Source organism: Vitis riparia, chromosome 17, assembly GCF_004353265.1.
Source record: "Vitis riparia cultivar Riparia Gloire de Montpellier isolate 1030 chromosome 17, EGFV_Vit.rip_1.0, whole genome shotgun sequence".
Taxonomy (NCBI): domain Eukaryota; kingdom Viridiplantae; phylum Streptophyta; class Magnoliopsida; order Vitales; family Vitaceae; genus Vitis; species Vitis riparia.
In genome coordinates, this window is record NC_048447.1 from 3,327,131 (window position 1) to 3,349,461 (window position 22,331).

At 40.5% G+C, this 22,331-nt stretch overlaps 1 protein-coding gene across 2 annotated transcripts in view; it reads right to left on the minus strand.

Moving 5' to 3' along the window:
* The window catches only part of LOC117905096 (putative 3,4-dihydroxy-2-butanone kinase), a 100,808-nt gene extending 79,487 nt beyond the window's left edge, over window positions 1–21,321 (minus strand). Inside the window, exons 1-5 of one of the 2 annotated variants that reach the window (XM_034817998.1) lie at window positions 21,082–21,319; window positions 20,718–20,791; window positions 20,548–20,611; window positions 344–456; window positions 185–232 (exon numbers count right to left, since the gene is read on the minus strand). In XM_034817998.1, the coding sequence (XP_034673889.1) occupies window positions 185–232; window positions 344–456; window positions 20,548–20,611; window positions 20,718–20,791; window positions 21,082–21,121 (339 nt within the window). In that variant the 5' untranslated portion in view covers window positions 21,122–21,319. Of the gene's footprint in view, window positions 1–184; window positions 233–343; window positions 457–20,547; window positions 20,612–20,717; window positions 20,792–21,081 lie in introns of both variants that reach the window. The other variant, XM_034817999.1, reaches the window with a different exon arrangement.
* Window positions 21,322–22,331: the final 1,010 nt, after the last annotated feature.

The following is a 22,331-nucleotide window of genomic DNA, read 5'->3' on the forward strand; positions in this document are numbered from 1 at the left end:
ATCCGTGCTGATATTAATTGAATCAACCAAATTTCTTACAAAAATAAATAAATAGCAAAGCTGATAAACTATTTCACAGGGATGGGCTGTCTGCTGGTCTAGATGTCATTTCACATATAGAAACATCGCTAAACACCGACTCAGTGAATTTCCAGCTGTCTAACCAGTTTAGAAGATAAGATACCTTGACAATCAGAAGAGCACCCATGGGACCAGTAACAGCTCGAATACCCTAAAGTTGAATAATATCATTCAGTAGTCACCTAAAGAAAGATGATATTCCAAATGGTACATAATATGCATGTTTCTTCAATTTATAAGATTAAAAAGCAAGAAACCATACAGCTAGAATTGAATCAACTGATGGGGAGGCAAAAACATCTCCACATATAGCTGCTGTCAGCATCCCTTCCCCCACAAAACCAGCATGGGCAGGTTCATGACCACTTCCTCCTCCTGTATCATGCAACACATCTGTATAACTAAGACAGACCCAATTCATTTGCAAGAGGACATCAGATTCCATGCTGTCTATCTAAAAGAAGAAACACATGAGAGTAATACCTGCTAGGGTAACATTACCAACTACAATCACACTTATAGGGCCTAGGTATCATCACACATAGAGAAGGCTCCATACCCTCTGAATCTGTGAATCACTCACAAGAATTATAAATCTCTGCTGCACTCTTATTCATCTGCATTCATTCCTCTCAAACTCCTACATGAAGCTCTTTTGTAGAATCATGGGAACTCTCAACACTTTAAAAGTGGAAGATTAAAGAGTTCAACTACTTAATGAATTCACGCATACTTAGGACTCACAAAATTAATTACTCGTCTAGATACTTCATTTATTTAGATTTCAGATTGAAAATTGAACACATATTCCGGGTACTTGATAAATTCTCTATAGAATCTCTCTTTTTTCTTTAAAGGCAAAAGGAGAAAATATATTAAAAAAGTCTAAAAAATGGCGCACCAAGGTAAGCATGATGTATAATGGAATCTCATCTATAAGCACCATGAGGCAAGCAAAAAGGAAGAGAGAAAACAAAAAACAATTTCACTCTCCCTACTTGGAGCTCAACCAATCAATAATGGAATCTCATATATATGATTACTAATATTTGACTAATAAAACAAATAATGACCCAAAACAAAACCAAGTCTCCAAGTTTCTATCTCCATTGAGTTTGTGGAGAATTTTTACCTCCTTGAGCAGTAGTTCTAGTGTATGCTTTGGAGTTACTCATTATCGAGTGTTTTTGCAATTATTGTTCGAACCCTTTTTTTTTGTTTTTGATAGGTAAAGATACATACATGTAGATTAAAAATGAAGAAAAGTACACCAAAGTACACAGCACATAAACGAGGGGCACCAAAAAGAAAGGCCTTGAAAGAAAAGACACAAAAAACCACCCTTAACAAAATCAATCTAAAAAGACCTAACCCAATCTGAAAATCAATCAATGGCATTGAGCCTTCTCTTATGCACATACCCAAGTTGAAAGATTACAAAGAAAAGAATGTTTTAAATTTTGGTTAATCATTTCTGTGAAAAGAGAAAAAAGGGAGAATCCCTAATTTTTTTTTTTGATCAGAAACGAAGAGAAATATATTAATAGAAGGAAAGATACATGAGAAAGAAAGAAAAAAGAAACAAAAGAAACCACAAGAAGGATGAGAGGTCCTTCCTACACAATCTGAACAACATAAAAACCCCCAACATTAGCTAAAAACAAAGAGAAACCCCCAAACTCAAACTTTTGAAGCGCAAACCTCACTCCAGTTGAGTTGTAACACATTTAAAGGAACTCCTCTAAAAGCTGCAGAACAAGAAGCCCAAAGAGAGGAATAGAACAAAATCAAATCCCATAACGTCTCTTCCGATCTCCCCTTATCCTCAAAAATCCTATTGTTTCGCTCTTGCCACACTATCCAAACCAAAGTGAGGCAAGCAACTTGCCAAAGAGTCTTGCCTCTTAAGGAGTTCCCCAAGCCTTTAAAAGCAATAACCAACATGTCCACAAACCTCCTTGGAGGGACCCAAACCAGCCCAACTAGCTTGAACAACTTGTTCCAGAGTCCAATGGTAACAGGACAATGAAGAAAAAGGTGATCAATCGACTCCCCATTTCCTTTGCAAAGAATGCACCATTGAGGACAGAGGGACTTGTAAGGTCTTCTCAACTGCAACTTGTCATTGGTGTTCACCTTCCCATGAGCTACTAACCAAGCGAGGGCCTTAACCTTTGAAGGGGCTTTTGAACTCCACAAAAACTTGGCCGGAAGGAACAAAATAGGATTAGAGACTTTTGACAAGGCCAAGAAAAAAGATTTCACTGAAAACAGGCCTAATGAAGACAAAGACCACGCTCTATAATCAGCCAAAGAAGGAGAGAAACGCACTGAACTGAGGGAGGACATTAATCTCTGAAGGAGATCAATTTCTGAGTCGGTAAGATTGCGGCGAAAATTTAAATTCCAAGCCAATGGAAAGGAATTGCCAAGGACATTTGAAACAGTGAGGTTTTTCATAGAAATAACTCTATAAAGATCAGCAAATTGCGAGCACAAAGATTGGTTACCCCACCAAAGATCTTCCCAAAAGCGAATTCTCTCCCCATTGCCCATCACTAGACGAACAAAAGGGGAAAATTCCTGGAAAACTTGAGCAATAGCCTTCCAAGGACATCTGTGTGACCATCTAACCACCATGTTGGCGTCCCATCCATTAGGATGTGTCCCATATATACTCACTATAACCTTATGCCAAAGACCACTCCTTTCTCTAGGGAACCTCCAAAGCCATTTCCCTAAGAGAGCATATTTCTCAAAGAAATCTTCCCAAAACCCAAACCTCCCAACTCCTTTGGTCTGCTAACAACCTCCCATCTGACAAGATGATCTTTCTTCCCTTCCCCTGCCCCAGACCACAGAAAATTCCTTTGCATCTTCTCAATCTTTAAAGCAATTGAAGCTGGGATTTTAAATAGGGAGAGGAAGTAACTAGGGATGTGAGACAAACACGACTGAATTAAAGTAATCCTCCCTCCCAAAGACAAATAGGCCTTTTTCCAACCATCCAACCTTCTCGAAATTCTCTCAACCACTGGGTCCCAAAAGCCTATTGTCTTTGGTTCCCTCCCAAAGGAAGACCTAAATAAGATAAAGGCCACTCAGACACTTTGCAATCAAAAACCGAAGCCAGACTAGACAATAGCTCCTGCCTAGTGTTAATACCAACCATGGTGCTTTTCTCTAAGTTGATTTTTAAACCAGAAACTTGCCCGAAAACCAAAAGGATAATCTTGAGGTTTTGAAGATGTTCCAAAGAGGCTTTAGAGAAAAAGATAGTGTCATCTGCAAACTGTAACAAAGACACTCTTGTCCTATCCCTCCCCACAGAAAAACCCTCAGTAATCCAGTTTCCTCTGCTCTAAACAACAATCTACTTAGAACATCTGCCACTAAAGTAAAAAGGAAAGGAGAAGAGAGGGTCTCCTTGTCTCAAACCTCTAGAAGCCTTAACCCAACCCTTTGCATTCCCATTAACTAGGATTGCAAAACTAGAAGAAGACAAACAGCCCCTTATCCATGATCTCCATTTCTGGCTGAACCCCTTCCTTTGAAGCACATGATCTAAGAAGCCCCAATCCACATGATCATAGGCCTTCTCAAAATCGATTTTGAAAACAATTCCTTCCTCCCCTGACCTTCTTTTCTCATCCACCACTTCATTGGCTATCAACACAGCATCTAGAATGTGTCTCCCTTCAACAAAGGCTCCTTGAGAACCAGATATTGTCTCATGAAGAACTTTGCGTAACGCCCTGATAAGACCTTAGCAATTATCTTATACAAACTTGTAACCAAGCTAATCGGGTCTATAATCTGAGATTTTAAAAGTTTGACTTCTCTTAGGCACAAAGCAATGAAGGTCGGCATTTGTACTTTGGTTTATTACCCCATTGGTGTGGAACTCAATAAACACCCCTCATAAGATCCTCTTTTATCACATCGCAACACTCTTGATAACTGCAATAGTAAAAAACCATCAGGACCAGGGGCCTTTTCCTTATTTAATTGGAAAACTGCATGCCGAACCTCCTCTTCAGTAAAAGGCCTATCCAGCCAAACTCCACTCTCTCTAGAAATAGGACCCAGTCTATTCCTTCAATCCTCAAGACTCACCTACCGGTTTGGAATAAAGATTCCCAAAGAAATTAACAATCTCCTCAGAAATAACCTCAATGCTGTTCAAAGTCTCCCCCCTCTCAGAAATCAGAGACTTAATGAACTTCTAACTTCTCCTTCCTGTGGCCACTCTATGAAGAATTTAGAGTTACAATCCCCTTCTTTAATCCACTTAACCCTAGATTTTTGTCTCCATTGAACCTCTTCCTTTAATAACACATCCTCTAACTCCCTTCTCTTAAAGTCCTTTCTAACACCAGATCAAGATTCAAATTCCCTTCTTGTTCAATTAGATCAATTCTTACTAAGTCCGTCAGAATGAGCTTTTTTCTCTCTTTTAAATCACCAAAGGGCCATTATATTCCACTCTTTCAACTTTGACTTAATAAACTTTAATTTCCTCATAAACTTGTGACCTTCCCACCCTTCACCCGTACATTCTTGCCACCAAACTCTAAACTTCTCCTTAAACTCTGGATGGAGCAACCACATATTCTCAAACCTAAAAGGAGTCGGACCCACTTTAAAGGATTTGTTTCCCAAACAAATAGGGCTGTGGTCAGAGGTCCATCTAGGAAGCGCCTCTTGAAAACTTTGAGAGAAAAAGGTATCCCACTCAGAAGAAAACAAGAACCTATCCAATCTCTTACAAATAGGATCAACTTGCATATTTGACCATGTAAAAGCCGGCATTCCTTAGAGGGGGGTCAAGCAAGCCACTCTCCCTTATAAACTCATCAAAACACCTCATGTTGAAAGTTAATCTGGTCCCACCCAATTTCTCAGATATCCTCCTAATAACATTAAAATCCCCTCCTACACACCACCTTGGGGATGTTAGACCATATAGGTCTTGAAGCTCCAACCAAAAGTCCTTCCTCCCACAACGGATTAATCGGGCCATACACTGAAGTTAACCAAAAAGATCCTTCCTCACCACAGTTAAACTTCACAGTTACAGAAAAGGATCCTAACACCTTCTCTGTACACTCAAACTTACTAGAATCCACAAAATCACAATTCCCCCTGAGGCCCCACAGGCTGGAAGTGCAGCCCACTCCAAACTCTTGCCTTTCCAAACACTGCTCATAAACCTCCTGTCCTAAGTTTCCCTCTTTGTTTCCTGAAGCATCACAATATCTGGATTGTGAGTACTTAAAAACCTTCTGACAGTCCTCCTTTTCTTCTTGGATCCTAAACCTCTCGTATTCCAGCTTAAAATCTTCATATAAACCAAAAATAACCCAGTATAACCAGCATCCAAACCTAATCCTCTCCTCGGTTTCCAGAAGCATTTCTCCTTTTCCTTCTGGAATAAACCTTGTCCGCAAGAGAATTACTCTGGTTTTCTTCTTCCGCATCTTTTCCATTTTCTCTGACTATTCTGATCCTCAAACTCTCCAAAACCGACTGAACCTTGACCATATTTCTAGGCGTGAGTCCCTCAACCTAAAACCTTCCAAAGGAGGATGGGAGGTTCTGGGTTTGGGGACGGAGCCTTCCCTGAGACACAAAGCTTCTCTGGGCTACTTAGAGCATCCTTAGATAAAGGACAGTCTTCAGAATTTCGGTTAAAGGTTTCTAGAGGAAACTCCACTCCTTCAGAACGGGACACGCCAACATGACGACTGGGTTCAACAACAGCAAATTTCGGAAAGGGACTACGCTGAGAGACAGGGCTTGATTCCAAAGGAATCGGAGAAAAAGCCTGACATCGAGAAGGAAGAACCGAAGAAACAAAGGATTCGGAAAGAATATTTGGATTAAAAGCCCCAGCCAAAGGAAGACCCTTCTCAGAGAAAGCTAAGGAAGGAGGACGAACCTTTTTTACCCAGTTGCAAGGCGAGATCCCTTCGTCTCCCTCTGTCTCCCCGGTGAAGTGTCGGGATTTTTCTGAAACATGAGAAAGGGCGCCCTTCTTGAATACTGATCTACCCCAAATAAAGCCTCGATTTGCTTCCAATGCATCATCCCCATCTAGGTTGCTCTTTGGGTCAAAAGACGTCACCTTTAGGCTCGGCGGCCAACTCCTCGCCTTGCGTCTTGCGGTAACTGATTTGCCTTCTAGCTTTGCTGACTCTTGAGAATGTGTTTTTCGGCAACACCTCCTTTGCAGAGGTTCCTGATCGCTGAAGCTTTGAAGACGAAGGCGTTGCTGGGCCATCGTTAGAAGACCCTGCTTCAGTTTCGTGGACTGGACCCGCACCAGCAAAAGGCTCAATGTTCTTCTCCTCAAAATGGGCCCTAGCAAAACGGCCTTTAAAAATGGCTTCTAGAATTGTTGGCCCGTCAACACTTCCCTCCGTTGGGCCCAAACAGTTCTTCCCCCTTCCTTTCTCCACTTTAGTAGCTGAATTTGAAGCTGAAGACTGAGCACGAAAGCGCTAACGAGGCCTCCATCTGTGGTACTCATTATCCCTAGCAGTAGCTCGTAGCCCTTCAACATTCTTTGGCCTCTGATAGACGCAACCTTCCGCTGACGTAACTTCGTCCTTGCTGCGATTTGACTCTGGCCTGAGAAGAGCGTCTTCTTCAGCTTCTCCGATGACGGAAACTGCAACCGTAAATGACCAGGCTCCATCTTCCACCTCTAGCAATGCTGGTAGCACGACATTTGGATTCATCTCCACCCACATCTTTGCCTTCGACAAGTCTACGAGCTTCAAAGTTTCCTTTGCCACCTTCGTTACCCTCCCCCATTTCTGCAGAATGTACCTCAAATGAATCTCATCCCATAGATGGAACGGAAAGCCTCTCAGTTCTAACCAACCCCTTCTAAACTTTCCACCCACAACCGAGTTTTCTTTTGGCGACCATCTCCTCAACGCAACAACCCCTCCTCTCACTGTTAAACTCCCTTGGTCTTGAAACCACATAGCTTTCCTTGCAGAATCCACAAAAAAGCATCCCTTGTATTCGGAAATGGGAGTTACCGACACCATCCCTTTCGTGCCCATCATCCTCGCAATACCTTTCCCTACATCAAACCAATCAAGTATTTTTCCTTTACTCTCACAAATTACAGCTCTTGCCCATTTTCCAACTGGCACCGAAGCTCGGTTTCTATGTCCTTCCTCTGCAACCACATCTGCATAGGACCGCCCTTCTCTGTACATTCCTTTGCTCACCTGAGACTCATTATCTTTCTCCTTCGAGGCTCTTACAGCCTGATCAGACAAATCTTGGACTCTAGAAATCGCCTTCCTAAGGGTTTCCCACCCATTGCCTTTAACACCCTCAGGAACAATTAGCACTAGAGGTTTTCTTTTGCAACAATTTCTGTGATTTTCATAAATCTCCCTCTACCATTGATGCAAATCTCCATCAAATGCGTCCTCGTTTTGCCCCTCATCTTCCGAGTAAAACCCCTGGAAGCCTCCAACTCCACAGCTTTCTTCAAATGTTCCACCAACCAATCCATCTCCTCCTCACCAAAGCCTAATGAGACAGCATAACCTCGGCTTCTCTCTGTTATTGAAATCCACATTCCCCCATTGATGCCTTCAAACTTAACCTGAAAAGCCTTTCTTTCCACGTCAAATCTTTCCATTACCAGGCCTTCCAACAGTAAATTTTGTACTCAATCTTTCAACACATAATTCAAAACTGACCAAGCAACATAACTGCTGATATCATTGGGTAAATGACAATTCCATCTCAATATTACAGCTATGAAGATAAGGATGAGTGACATCAAGTAAACAACTTAACAGTGCTTGATCCCTTGATGGACAATTCAAGAATCCCTAATTTTTGTTATTAAAAAACTGTTAATAATACACATTGGACTTGGGTATATATATACATGTTAGTGGGACCCACAATAAGTAAAGAAAAGGAAAAGTAAATAACTGAAATAACTGTACACTATCTAACACTCCCCCTCAAGCTAGCGCATATATATTATATGCACCAAGCTTGTTACAAATGTATTTAATTCTAAGACCTCTGAGAGATTTAGTAAAAATATCTGCTAGTTGATCATTTGAATTGACAAAACTAGTCGCCATATATCCTGATGCGATCTTCTCTCTAATGAAGTGACAGTCAACTTCAATAAGTTTGGTCCTTTCATGCAAGACTGGATTAGATGCAATATGCAAAGCGGCTTGGTTGTCACAGATGAGCTTAATCTGTTCATCCTTTCCAAATCTCAACTCCCGAAGAAGATGTTTCAGCCATATGAGTTCACATGTTGCCAGAGTCATAGCTTGATACTCGGCTTAAGCACTAGATCTGACCACTACATCTTGTTTCTTACTCTTCCAGGATATTAGGTTACCTCCAATAAAAACACAATACCCGGAAGTGGAACATCTATCTGTGGGTGAGCCAGTCCAATCTGCATCTATGTAATCAATAACCTGGGTATGACCTCTGTTCTCGTACAACACAACTTGGCCTGATGTGCTTTTGATATATCGAAGAATGCAGATTACAGCATCCCAATGGCTATCACATGGTGATTATAGGAATTGACTAACAACACTTACAGGAAAAGAAATATCTGGACGAGTAATGGTGAGGTAGTTTAGTTTACCTACAAGTCACCGATATCTCCCAGGATCTCCTAAAGGCTCCCCCTATCCTGGTATAAGTTTGTCATTTGGATCCATAGGAGTGTCTACCAATTTACAGTCTAACATACTGGTTTCTTCCAAGATGTCTAAAGCATACTTCCTTTGGGAAAAGAACCACACCAGAATTGGATTGAGCTATTTCAATCCCTAAGAAATACTTGAGTTCCCCCAAGTCTTTAGTCTGAAAGTGGGTGAAAAGGTGTTGCTTTAGTTTCTGAATACCATTTTGATCACTGCCTGTAATGACGATGTCGTCCACATAAACCATCAAATAAATACACTGCCCCGAAGAGTTATAATGATAGAAAACGGAATGGTCTGTTGTACTGCGAAACATGCCAAACTCCTGAACAATAGAACTAAAGCGGCTAAACCATGTTCGAGGAGATTGTTTCAAGCCGTATAGAGAACAGTGAAACCTGCACACTAAACCAGACTCCCCCTGAGCAACAAAACCAGGTGGTTGCTCCATATAAACTTCCTCAGCAAGATCCCCATGAAGGAAAGCATTTTTAATATCTAACTGATAAAGAGGCCAAGAACGCATAGCAGCCATGGAGAGCAATAGACGAATAGAAGCTATCTTGGCAACAGGAGAGAAAGTGTCACCATAATTAGAACCATAAACCTAAGTATAGTTTTTAGCAACTAAGAAGGCCTTAAGGCGATCAACCTGACCATCAGGGTCAACCTTAACTATGTAAACCCAACGACAACCAACTGTAGATTTACCAGAGGGTAAAACAACAAGATCCCAAGTGTCATTAGAGTGTAAAGCATTCATTTCATCTACCATTGCCTGTCGCCAGCCTGGATGGGAAAGAACCTCAGGGGTGCTCTTGGGAAAAGAAATAGATGATATAGCAGAAACAAATGCAGAATAGGGTGAAGATAATCAATGGTAACTCAAAAAATTGTAAATGGGATGAGGATTACGAGTAGATCGATTACCTTTCCGAAGAGCAATGGGTAAGTCAGCAGAAGGAGGCAGAGTTGGGGCAGGAGAAGCCGAAGGGATAGGAAGTGAGTCAGCAGGTACCTTGGCCAAAGAAGGAGGAACAAGGACACGATGACGGCGATCATAAACCTGAAGTGGGCGAGAAGGCATTGCATCAGGTGGGGAGATAATGGGAAGGGGTAAGACTTCAGAAACAGGAAGAGACTCAGAGGTGAAAAAGTATGGTGAGTCCTCAAAGAAGGTGACATCAACGGAGAGAAAGTAGCGATGAGTCTCAAAAGAATAACAACGATAACCCTTTTGAAGTCTGGAGTATCCCAAGAAGATGCATTTTGTGGCTTTGGCAAAAAGTTTGTCCTGTCTAGGAGTGAGAATATGAACAAAGCAAGTACAACCAAAAACACGAGGAGGAAGGAAATAAAGTGGTTGGTCAGGGAAAAGAAGGGAATGAGGAATCTGATCGTGTAATACAGATGAGGGCATACGATTAATCAAATAACATGCTGTAAGAACAGCGTCCCCCCAAAAACGAAAAGGAACATTACTATGGAGAAGGAGAGTACGAGTTGTCTCAACAAGATGTCGATTCTTACGTTCAGCTACCCCATTTTGTTGAGGAGTATGAGCACAAGAAGACTGATGAAGGATCCCATGTTGGGACATAAATGAAGTAAATGGTGCAGAAAAATATTCCCTGGCATTGTCACTGCGTAACACACGAATAGAAATATTGAACTGGGTTTGGATTTCAACATAAAATTTCTGGAAAATAGAGAATAACTCAGCTCGAATTTTTCATTAAAAATAACCAAGTACATCGAGAATAGTAATCAATGAAAGTGACAAAATACTGAAATCCTAAAGTAGACGCGGTCCGACACGGACCCCAAACATCAGTGTGGACAAGTTCAAAAGGAGACTTTGCCCGATTATTCAAACGCTTTGGGAACGAGACACGAGTATGTTTCCCAAGCTGACAGAACTCACACGCAAGCGACGACAAAGACGAAAAACGAGGGACCATTTTCTAGAACTTGGATAGACTAGGGTGGCCCAGGCGACTGTGGATGAGGAGGGGAGCATCAGTGGAAATGCAAACTGCAGGAGTTGAAGGCAAGGTGAGGTGATAGAGGCCTTAAGACTCACGTCTTATGCCAATCGTCTTCCCCATACTCCAGTCCTGTAAGGTCACAAATTTATCAGAAAAAGTAATAGAGCAGTTAAGAGTACGAGTGATTTTGCTAATGGACATAAGATTAAAGGAACACTCAGGAGTATAAAAGACAGAAGTGAGAGGTAGAGAAGGGAGAGGATGTGTCAAACCAATGCCTTTAGCCAGAGTTTGAGAACCATTAGCTAAGGTAACGGTAGGTAAGGCAAGGGTAGTAGTAATAGAAGAGAAAAGATCCTTATTACCATATATGTGATTAGAAGCGCCAGAATCTAGAATCCAAGGTCCAAGAGAAGATGTGTGGGTAAAACAAGCAGAAGCATTACTAGTCTGGGCAACAGAAGCAACAGAAACTGACTTGGTGGCTTGAGAGCGGAGATAGTCATCATACTCACTATCAGTGAGGGAAATACCCTGAGATGTGGAGGAACTCGAAGGCTGAGGCGGCTAAGGATCAGATGACTGGGCCACGTGGGCAGTGCAGGGAGGCTGCCCATGTAACTGGTAACACCGATCACGAGTGTGGCCAAGCTTATTGCAATAGGTGCAATGAGGACGTTGACCTCTACCTCAGTTACCACTGCATCCTCCTCGAGAGTTAGTTTGAGAAACTAACACAGAAGAATCTGAAGTGTTATCAGATGGCAAAGTCTGAGTGGAGGAGATATGGAGGAGGCGAGCAAACACATCATCCAAGGATGGAACGGAGGAACTGCCAAGAATCTGATCACGAACGGTCTCAAAATCTGGACGAAGGCCAATAAGCGTAAGAACCATGAAGAACTTGTCAATTTGTGTTCGTTGATCCCCAACATCAGTAGCAAGAGGCATCACGGCCAAGAATTCCTCCTTAAGAGAGGCAATCTGGCCAATATAAGTAGATAAATTCATGTCTTGTTGTCTGACATTGACAATAGAAGAAGCCACCTTATAAAGACGTTGGATATCATTCGTGTATAGCCCTTTCGCCTGATTCCAAAATTTAAAGCATATTTTGTAGGCCCGAAGATGAAGCAAAATCTTAGGATCAACTGATTGTCATAACACACTACATAACTGTGCATCTATCTTCTCCAATGTACTTTGTCAACCTCAGGGATATCCGCCTCTTGCGTAACAAGGTGATCCTCATAACCTTGACCCATAAACCAAAGCTCCACAGAGGCAGACCAGGACAAATAATTTTTACTGCCAACCAATTTCTCCGAAGTAATCATAGGAGATCCAAATATAACAGAGGAAAAAATGGAACTTTTAGTAGTCATATCTACTTATCTGGAGAACAAAATATGTTTGGATTGAAGAGAGCCCTAATACGGCTTCAGATCGCTACTGAAAGAAGAAAAACCGGATTCCGCGGCTGTGAGAGACCAAATAGTAAAGAAAAACAAATGTAGCACTACTGGAAGGGTAGAAGAACACTTCCTAAGACACGTGTAGGACTCGAGCTGGAGAGGAAGTCACCGGAGGTCGCCAGAAAGGCTGTTTAAAGGGCTGGCGGAGACAAAAAACCCCAAAAAAATGCACTTGCAGGGCTCGGATGGCACAAGCACAGATGGAGAGTGGCTAGACGACGTCAGGCGAGGCTGGAGGTGGAAGCGCATGACCGAAAAGTCCTCCACGCGCCCTCATGTGCCGGAACGTGAGGTTTAGGCCGCCGGAGAAGAAACGCGCATGGCCGGCACATGACTGAGATTCTCCCTTCGGTGCGTTGACAAAACTTGAAGATCTCCTCTTTGCGCACCTGATGGTATGGTCGGTGTCGGAAAAGGACTTCGCCGGAAAAGTCGCCGAAAAAGTGACCGGAAAAGTTGCCGGCGGTGAGGGTTTTCTAACAGCGATACGGTGGACCGGAAAGCTTTAAGAAATGGGAAAGGTGACCAAAATGAAACACGGTCACTGAAAGGTTTCCCATAATTGATTCACGTTTAAACCGGAAATAATTAGGTTTTTTTCTCCCTAGTGTCACAAGCTGATTCAAATGAGCCTCCCCATGGCCTTATATAGAGCCAGGAAGCTTCTGGAGACTCCTAGAGTGGGAAGAGTGTGGAAGGTTCTAGAGAAGCCTGGAGGAATCCACACAATTCTACACTATGATGGAAGGCATGAGAGGAGTCTAGGGCTTTCAAGAGAATTCCAGAAGTCTCTTGTATATACTTGTATATAGGCTTGTACCTAGAATAATGTAGGACATTCTAGAATAGTCTTGAGTTGTAAGGAACCCTCCAAGGTTCTAGAGAGTTCCCTTGGTGCCTATAAATAGGTGAGGGCCTCATTTGGCCAAAGCACCAAGCAAGTGAGCTTCCAAGCACTTGTAAAGGCTTTCTTGAGTTAATAAGAACTTCCATTCTTTAAGGAGTTGCCTACCAAGCTTCTTAAGCTTTTGAGTCGCAAGTGTCTTAACCTAGCAAGCTAAGCATTGGGGAGTAAGGCTGACTTAGCAAGATCAAGCGTCTTGGCTTGTCTAAGTGTCGCACGAGCTAGGTGAACGACTAAGTCCGTGACACTAGGCTCTGATACCATGTGAAAAGAGAGAAAAGGGAGAATCCCTAATTTTTGTTATTAAAAAACTGTTAATAATACACATTGGACTTAGGTACATATATACATGTTAGTGGGACCCACAATACAATAAGGAAAGAAAAGGAAAAGTAAATAACTGATATAACTGTACACTATCTAACAATTTCCTTGTTTTTGAAAGCTTTTTGGTTTAGTTCCCACCAAATTGTCCAAAAAATGCAAAGAGAAGCGGCTCTCCACACCTTCGTCCTTTTCTTCCCTACAAAAGAGTCATGTCAACTTAACAGATTATCTTTCACCGAAGAAGTGATCACCCAAACTACACTAAAAAAGGAAACAACATCTGCCATAGAATCCTTACTTTGGTGCAACGAAATAGAACATGATCAGTAGTCTCTCCCTCTAGTTTACAAAGGAAACGTCTATCACTAGCAATCACCCTCTTTTTTGAAGTTGATTTAAAATCAAAACTTTTCCCTAAGTGGCTTCCCAAACAAAAAAAGCTCACCTTGAAAGGGACTCACAAATTCCAAATAATGCTTGTTGGAAAGGGGATTGACCTTCCAGGTTTCAATACCAAATAAAAAGATTTGACTGCAAAAAAAAAGTCCTTTTTAGCATCCTTCCACCTCACCCTGTATGTTGTTCTTTCTATGGTTCACTCTTTTTTTTGGTCAGATGTTTTCTTTTTCCTGAGAAGGATAACTTCCTGCTGCATATGTTTGTGCACTTCAATAAACAAATAGTTTGTTTCTGATCAAAATAAAAATAACACTAATAATTTGCTTTGTTTTTTCATGGCATCTCATAATTTGTATCATAAGTGAAGACACATTAATGCAGGATTGTCGGAAATGATAACATCTTTCAAGGTTCTTATTGTTGTCGACAGTACCAAAAAATAAATAAAGAAAAACAATAATACATATTTGATTAAAACTAAGAGTTGGATCACTAGAGACGTTCAACTTCTAAACAAATGTCTAAGGAAATTCAAACAAATTGTTTCAACTTCCTAACAGAAAAAGAGGAGGAAAAGAAAACAAAGCAAATATCTAGGCAAAGGTCAACACCGATTAGAACCATCTTGAGAGATAGGTAAATACTCCACTCTTGAACATTGTTAAGATCAAGAGAAATGTGCCTTTTTTTTTATAGGCCAAGAGAGATGTGTCTCACAAATGGTGTTATAAAGTTGTAGAAATTGAGAATAATAAAATTGTATATTCAATCATATGTTTTTTACATAATCGGGTCCTTATTTAACATATACACAGAGAGCAAAATATGGAAAAATAAAAGTCAAACCAAACATTTAGCCTAAATATCAAATCTAATTGGGGCCTCAATCTTCTACCACAATATCCTACAAATCACCCCCCAAATCATACGGGATTTCCACACTCCCCCTCAAGTAGGATCATAGATATTAAGCATGTCCAACTTGCAAATAAAATCTTCAAAACTAGATTTCTTTAACCCCTTAGTGAATATATTTGTCAATTGTTCCCTTGTAGGGATATAAGTCATGCAACTAGTCCCCTTCTCAATTTTCTCCTTTATAAAGTGTCTATCCACTACTATATGTTTGGCTTTATCGTGCTGAACAGGATTATGAGACATACTAATGGCGGCTTTGTTGTCGCAATAGAGTTTGATGGGGAGCTCTACTGTAATGTGTAGTTCTTCCAATAGTTTCTGCAACCATAGTCCTTCACACATACCTTGTGCAACTGCTCTAAATTCACCCTCAACACTGCTTCCGGCTACTACACTCTACTTCTTACTTCTCCATGTTACTAGATTTCCCCAGACATAGGTACAGTAGCCGATAGTAGACTTTCTGTTTTCTGCTGATCCCGCCCAATCTGCATTTGTATAGATCTCTACCTTCTTACTGTCACACTTCTTAAAGAATAGTCCTCTTCTTGGAGAACCCTTTAAATATCTGAGGATCTTATACACTACTTCCAGGTGACTTTCCTTTGGTGAATGCACGTATTGGCTAACCACGCTTACGGCGAAAGCAATGTCTAGTCTAGTGTGAGAAAGGTAGATCGGTCTACCTACTAGTCGTTGATATCTCTCTCTATCCACGGGTTTTCCGTCACTTTCCGTCCTTTTTCTTGCCTTGATAGGGGTATCGCTTGGCTTGCAACCAAGCATGCCAGTCTCAATCAGCAAGTCAAATACATACTTTCTCTGGGAGATACTAATTCCCTTCCTTGATCTAGCGACCTCCATTCCTAAGGAAATACCGCATTTGACCCAGGTCTTTTACCTCAAACTCTGTGGCTAAGACCTTCTTCAACCTCTCCACTTCTCTTGTGTTATCTCCAGCGAGAATGATGTCATCAACATACAAGATTAGGATGGTCATCCTTCCATCGTTAGACTGTTTGAAGAACATAGTATGATCCGACTGTCCCTGTTGGTATCCTTGGTTCTTAATCACCTTTGCAAATCTATCGAACCATGCTCTCGGAGATTCCTTGTGACCATACAGAGATTTCTTCAATTTGCATACCCTGGTTTCTTCTTCTTCCTTACAAAACCCTGGTGGTAGCGTCATAAACACTTCTTCTTCTAGCTCACCATTCAGAAAGGCATTCTTCATATCAAACTGATGGAGTGGCCAGTCTAGGTTTTTTTTTTTTATCAGAAACAAAGAAGATTATATTAATAAAAGAACAAATACATGAGAGAAAAAAGAGACAAAAGAAAGAGAAAAAAACCAAGGGAAGAATGAGAGGTCCTTCCTACACAAATACCAAGGAAAACACCCAACAATAGAACTCTAAAAACAAAAGAAACCCCAACAATCTTCAAACTCTTGAAACGCAAACCCCAATCCAATTGAGTTGTAGAATGCTTAGAGGAACTCCTCTAAAAGCTTCAGTACAAGACGCCCAAAGAGAAGAATAAAACCGGATCAAATCCCAAACCGCCTCTTCCGTTCTCCCTTTATCCTCAAAGATCCTGTTGTTTGCTACCAAGGATAAGAGAACTCGTATAGTGTTCAGCTTTGCCACTGGTGCAAATGTCTCGATATAGTCGATGTCGTAGGTCTGAGTGAACCCCTTTGCAACCAGGTAGGCTTTGTATCGTTCTACTATGTCATCCGCCTTATATTTCACTGTAAATACCCATTTACAGCCCACTGGTTTCTTCCCTCTCGGCAAAGTCATCACTTCCCAAGTCCCATTTTTTTCCAATGCCCTTAATTCTTCCATCACTGCCTCTCTCCATTCTGGAATCTCCGAGGATTCTTGAATGTTTTTAGGAATCTGGATTCTATCAAGGTTAGTCGTAAAAGCACGACACTTTGCAGAAAGAGCATTATAAAACACAAATTTCAAGATATGATGGAGAGTACATGAACAAGGTTGCTTCCTAAAAGCAATGGGTAAGTCATTTGTTACCTGATCAGGATTGGAGCCAGACTCCTGAGGGGTTGGAACTATCACCGATTCTGACTCTTTTAGTGCTTCGAAGGTGAGTGTCTCATTGGACTTCGATTTTGGCCTCCTTGAGTAGACCAGCGTTTCCCTATTTGTCTGTATTTCCGTATCTCTCCTTGAGTTCAAGTGTCCTTCTGAATTAGGCAAAGGGGTAGATATAAGGAACGGAGTGGATTTGAACACAGCAACATCAAGGTAGTCTAAGGTTAAGGTTGGTCTAGCTTCACTCACGGACTCCTCCTGAAGCGAGTAGTAGGGAGTATGCTCAAAGAATGTGACACCTAGGCTAACATATAGCTTCTGTGAAATTGGGTCATAGCATTTGTAGCCCTTTTGTGTGGAAGAGTAGCCAAGAAAGACACATTTAAGCGCTCTGGGATCCAATTAGTTCCGCTTAGGTGCATGAGCATGGACAAACACAGTGGACCCAAAGACATGAAATGGAAGATGTGCAACGAGTTTAGAATGGGGAAAAAACTCTTGGAATTTCTAGAGAGGTGTGACAAAAGATAGGACCCAACTAGGCATTCGATTAATAAGGTATGTGGTTGTCAAAATGGAGTCACCCCAAAATTGTGAGGGCATGTGAGAGGTAAACAGCAAGGCACGAGCAACTTCAAGAATATGTCTATTTTTCCGTATTGCAACCCCATTTTGCTAAGGGGTGTCAAACCAAGAACTTTGATGGATAATACCATTTTTTTGTAGATAAGTGCTCAATGAGTGATTGAAATGCTCAGTACCATTATCAGTATGAAGAATTTGAATTTTGGTCTGAAACTGAGTTTGTATCCTATTGTGAAAATTCATGAAGACTGATCAAACTTCAGTTTTATCAGTCAACAAATATACCCAACACAGGCGAGTATGATCATCAATAAAAGTAATAAACCATTTTTTATGGGTCCCATTAGGGGTACGTGACGATTCCCATAGATCACTATGAATTAGAGTAAATGGTATGGATGGTTTATACTTATATTTAGGAAAAGATGCACGATGGTGTTTGGCAAGTTCACACACTTTACACTGAAAATCCCATGAAGCTTTATTTGAACATAGTGAAGGAAATAAATGTTGCAAGTATTGAAAACTAGGATGACCCATCCTTTTGTGCCATAACAAAAGTTCACTTTCCCCAGGACTAGATCTAGAATTACAAACAGTAGGAGGACACTATCCACGCACATTAGCTTCATCGAAGTAATATAGCTCCTCACGTTCCTTAGCACTGCTAATCGTCTTCCTCGATGATAGGTCTTGAAAAACACAATGAGAGGGTAGGAATTTAGCTAAGCAATTAGATTGTTTGGTTAACTGGCTAATAGACAGCAAATTGCAAGATAATTTAGGAACATGTAGGACAGGGTTGAGAATAATAGACTCAGAAATACGAATACTCCATTTGCTAGCAACTGGGGATAAAGTATCATCTACAATTTTTACTTTTAAATTACCGACACAAGGAGAGTATGTAGAAAATAAATGATGAGCATCAGTCATATGATCAGATGCACTAGAGTCAATAATCCAGGGAGTAATATGAGACGTGGTGCTAAGTGTTGTCAGAAAGGTACCTTTATGGGCTAAAGAATCAAAGGACAAATTAGTAGAAGATTGACCAGAGGCTTGGAAATTAGAAAAAAAGCTCATATAATTTCGCAAGCTGGTCATAATTAAACCCCACATTAGAAGCTGACTGATGATTTTCTGTGGGTGTTTTGCCTACCTGGGTTTCGGTGGAGGCATGATGACTATGGGCTTTATTGGGTTGTCTAGGCTTCCAATCTGCGGGCTTGCCATGTCAAGTCCAACAAGTGTCTTTAGTGTGGCCCATTTTCTTACAATGCTCACAATAAGTCCTCTTAGACTGTCTTAGGCCAGATCCAGCGTAAGGCCCACGAATTACAAGTGCTAAAGCCTCGGGCACAGAAGTGAGATGTTCCCACAACATCACTTTCCTTCTGCTCTCCTCATGTTGCACCTCAGAGAAGACCTCTCGGATGGAAGGCAACGGCCAACGACTAAGAACTCTACTTCTAACATAGTCAAGCTCGTGATTCAACCCCGTTAGAAACTCGAAGACTCTCTTGTTCTCCATCTTCTTCTTGAATCGCACACTGTCACCCGTGCACTCCCATTCCTTTTTGCAACTGAGATCGAGTTCTTGCCACAAACCCAACATCTTGGTGTAGTATTCCGTGACTTCCCGATCTCCTTGCTTCATTTGCCAAAGCCACGTCTTGAGTTCGAAGATTTGGGAAGCATTCTCGGCATCGAAGTATGTTTCCCGTATCACATCCCACAAATCCTTTGTCGTCGGGGGAACATGTAGGTTTTGCCAATGGCTAGCTTCATGGAGTTGATCAAGCATGAGGTGATGAAGGAGTTTTAGGACCGCCATTTATGGGATGCTACTGCATCAATCGGAGGTGGTCGCCAAGTCTCACCGGTAAGAAACCCTAGCTTTCCCTTTCTGTCAATAACAAGCTTGATTGCCTGTGCCCACTCTCTGTAATTCTTACCGTTCAATTTTTCAACGGTAAGATGGAGTGGGGAGTTGTCGAATGCACCGGCTGAGCCCATGGAGGAGTTTATCTTCGACTCTCTTTCTTGGGTTACCAATTGACTGGACTCATGGTTGTCTCCTTTTAGGGCAGCCATGGATTGATTAGGGTTTTAGAGCAATCCGTGCTCTGATACCATGTAGAAACTGAGAATAATAAAATTGTATATTCAATCGTATGTTTTTTACATAATCGGGTCCCTATTTAACATATACACAGAGAGCAAAATATGGAAAAATAAAAGTCAAACCAAACATTTAGCCTAAATATTAGATCTAATTGGGGCCTCAATCTTCTACCACAATATCCTACAAATCACCCCCCAAATCATACGGGATTTCCTCAAAAGTCAATGGCCCTTCATTCTTCAGTGTGTTAATTGATCAACTAAAAATTGGTATTCAATTAGATTCCCATTACTTAACAAAGTTATTCTAATAATTTACTAAACTAGTTCTGGAAGTTTATGCAGCAAAGGTCAAGTGTTACTTCTAATTTTTAAAAGGAAAGTCAATTGTCAAGTGAAGCTTTAAAGGGCACCCTTTTGTCATGGCAAGGTAGTTTGGTTGGGTGTAAAAGGAGGAAGGTCCAGTAAACAGCTGCACAAGGCCTTTTTTGGCAGAGCTTTCAGGGTTGAAGTTCTAAGAATCCACAAGTCATATGGCATTCCTGGTGCTGGCATTCAAGAAGGGAGTTTATCACGTCTTGATCATATTGATTGGATGGCATTGGCATGTTTTCTAGCCAGGCCTTCTTTTGGGCTTTCCATTTCTCTAATTTTGCCCGGCCTTTGTTCACCCCTTTAGGGCACTTTAATATATCATTAATTGCCTAAGAAATAATAAAAACAATAATAAAATGAACACCACTTAAACAAAAAGCTCCAAATATCATTTATCATTTCTTGTTCAAAACATGGGAAATAAAAGTGCAAACTACAATAAATCTACCCATATCCATAGCGCTTTTCCAAGGCAGAAACTATTTAAATATATAACGATTCATGCATTTCAATTAGGTAACTGATGCTTCATTTCCAATTGAAGTAGCAATTCGAAAATTTGAAACACTATGCAGCATCTCAAACCTGATATAACTGCAACTTTGTTGTACGTTGCACCCGAAACATCAGCACGTAAGACCACTTTAACCTGCGTACAACATGGGATATGCCACCACTGAATGGTAAAACATATGTACAAAAAAAAAATTGAAATATTGAACGGTAAAGAGACAAAAATTGAAAAAATCAATGACCTGAGGAAAACCATCCAGGTACTGCAATCCAGGATAAGTTTCCACAAGACCCTCGATGAACTCCGTTACCACATCTGCAACCACAATAACAAAAGCATTTTACTTCTAAATTGGGATCATTCCCATAATCGACGAGTTTGTTCCCTTGAAAGAGTAAAAATATTGAAGTCAATGGAGCAAGCGTGTATCAACGTATGAATCATAACTCTAACAATAAACCAGAACTAGAACCCCTTTACACAAATCAAACGTATCTGGCTGCCGAGAAAATATAAACAAAACCTAATCAAGGACAAATAATCATAATTGCAACATAATTTCCCTAACTAAAAGGAAAATGCTAAGAAGAAGGAAAAATTCAAACCATTTGGATCATTGATGAGTTTCTTCGCCTGGAAAGCCATGCCTGCGAATCTTCCTACGAACCCTCTCTTCCTTGATCAAATTCCACAGAAATTCCGCGAATCCAAGCGAGCCCTATCTGTGGCTTCTTAAGAAAGCAGAAACCAAATGGAGTGCTTTCTATACTATCTGTATCTATAAATAAATATAAACAAAACAAAATTAATAAACTTACTAATAAACAATTTATAACAGTAACGATAATTATAAAGATGATAATAATAATAATTAGAAGGTGCCTGAGGCGTGGGTGCAGCCGTGCTGAAGAGGAAGGGGACTTCAGTTGGTTGTCTTGTTGGAAGGTGAAATGTTATTAAATTACATAAATACCCTTACCTCTTCCACACTTGTATTTCATGTCCTCCCGCATTTTGAAAAAATTAAGTGAAAAAAGATACCAAACAAAGAGAGGTCATTATAATAGCAAATCAAAATATTTATGATCTAAACACAACATGGAGGGAGATCAACAAATTTTTTCTTAATTTTTTAATCTAAAATCTTCATTCCTTTGCTTCTTCGACATCTTCAAACCCTTAGGTATAAGATGTTAATTATTTTCCCTCATTCAAAGATTGTCTTTTACTTTCATCTTAATTTCTTTTATATAGGAATTTGTCCCACAAAGATTAACATACCAAAAAAATCATTCACACCCTAGTTCATGCACACAACAAATTAACTATGTCTATGAACTCCAAGTATAAAAACAGAAATAATTAATGTCTAATTCTATCTAATTTATTGTAGAAAATTCAACATAAAAATACAAAGATTTGATTCTGAAAATAACTTTTGTATTGAAAATATACCTTGATTACAAAAAGTTGTTGATTACAGGCTTGTTGACAGCAGAGGGATGACTACAAGGAGATGATTACAAAAGAGTAGATTTTGAAAGGGGGGATTTGATTACTACTCAAAAAGTGCTATTTGATAGCTTCTAATTAATCCTTTTAAACACTTTTGAGTAGTAGTTATTGTCTTTTAACCCAATTAACATGTTAAGGACCCTTACAATCACTTCTAATCAAATTGTGTAAGTTTTGGTGTTTTTGTTAGTAATTTGATCACCAAAGCAATCCAAGATTGAGGAGAGTTATTTGGAATCCATGGCAAAGCAATGAAGAGCTCAGAAACATGAAGAACCAAAGCTTTGGAGTCCTTTGCCATAAGCAAATCCGGAATGCAAGGAGAGAAGCAAAGAGGAGA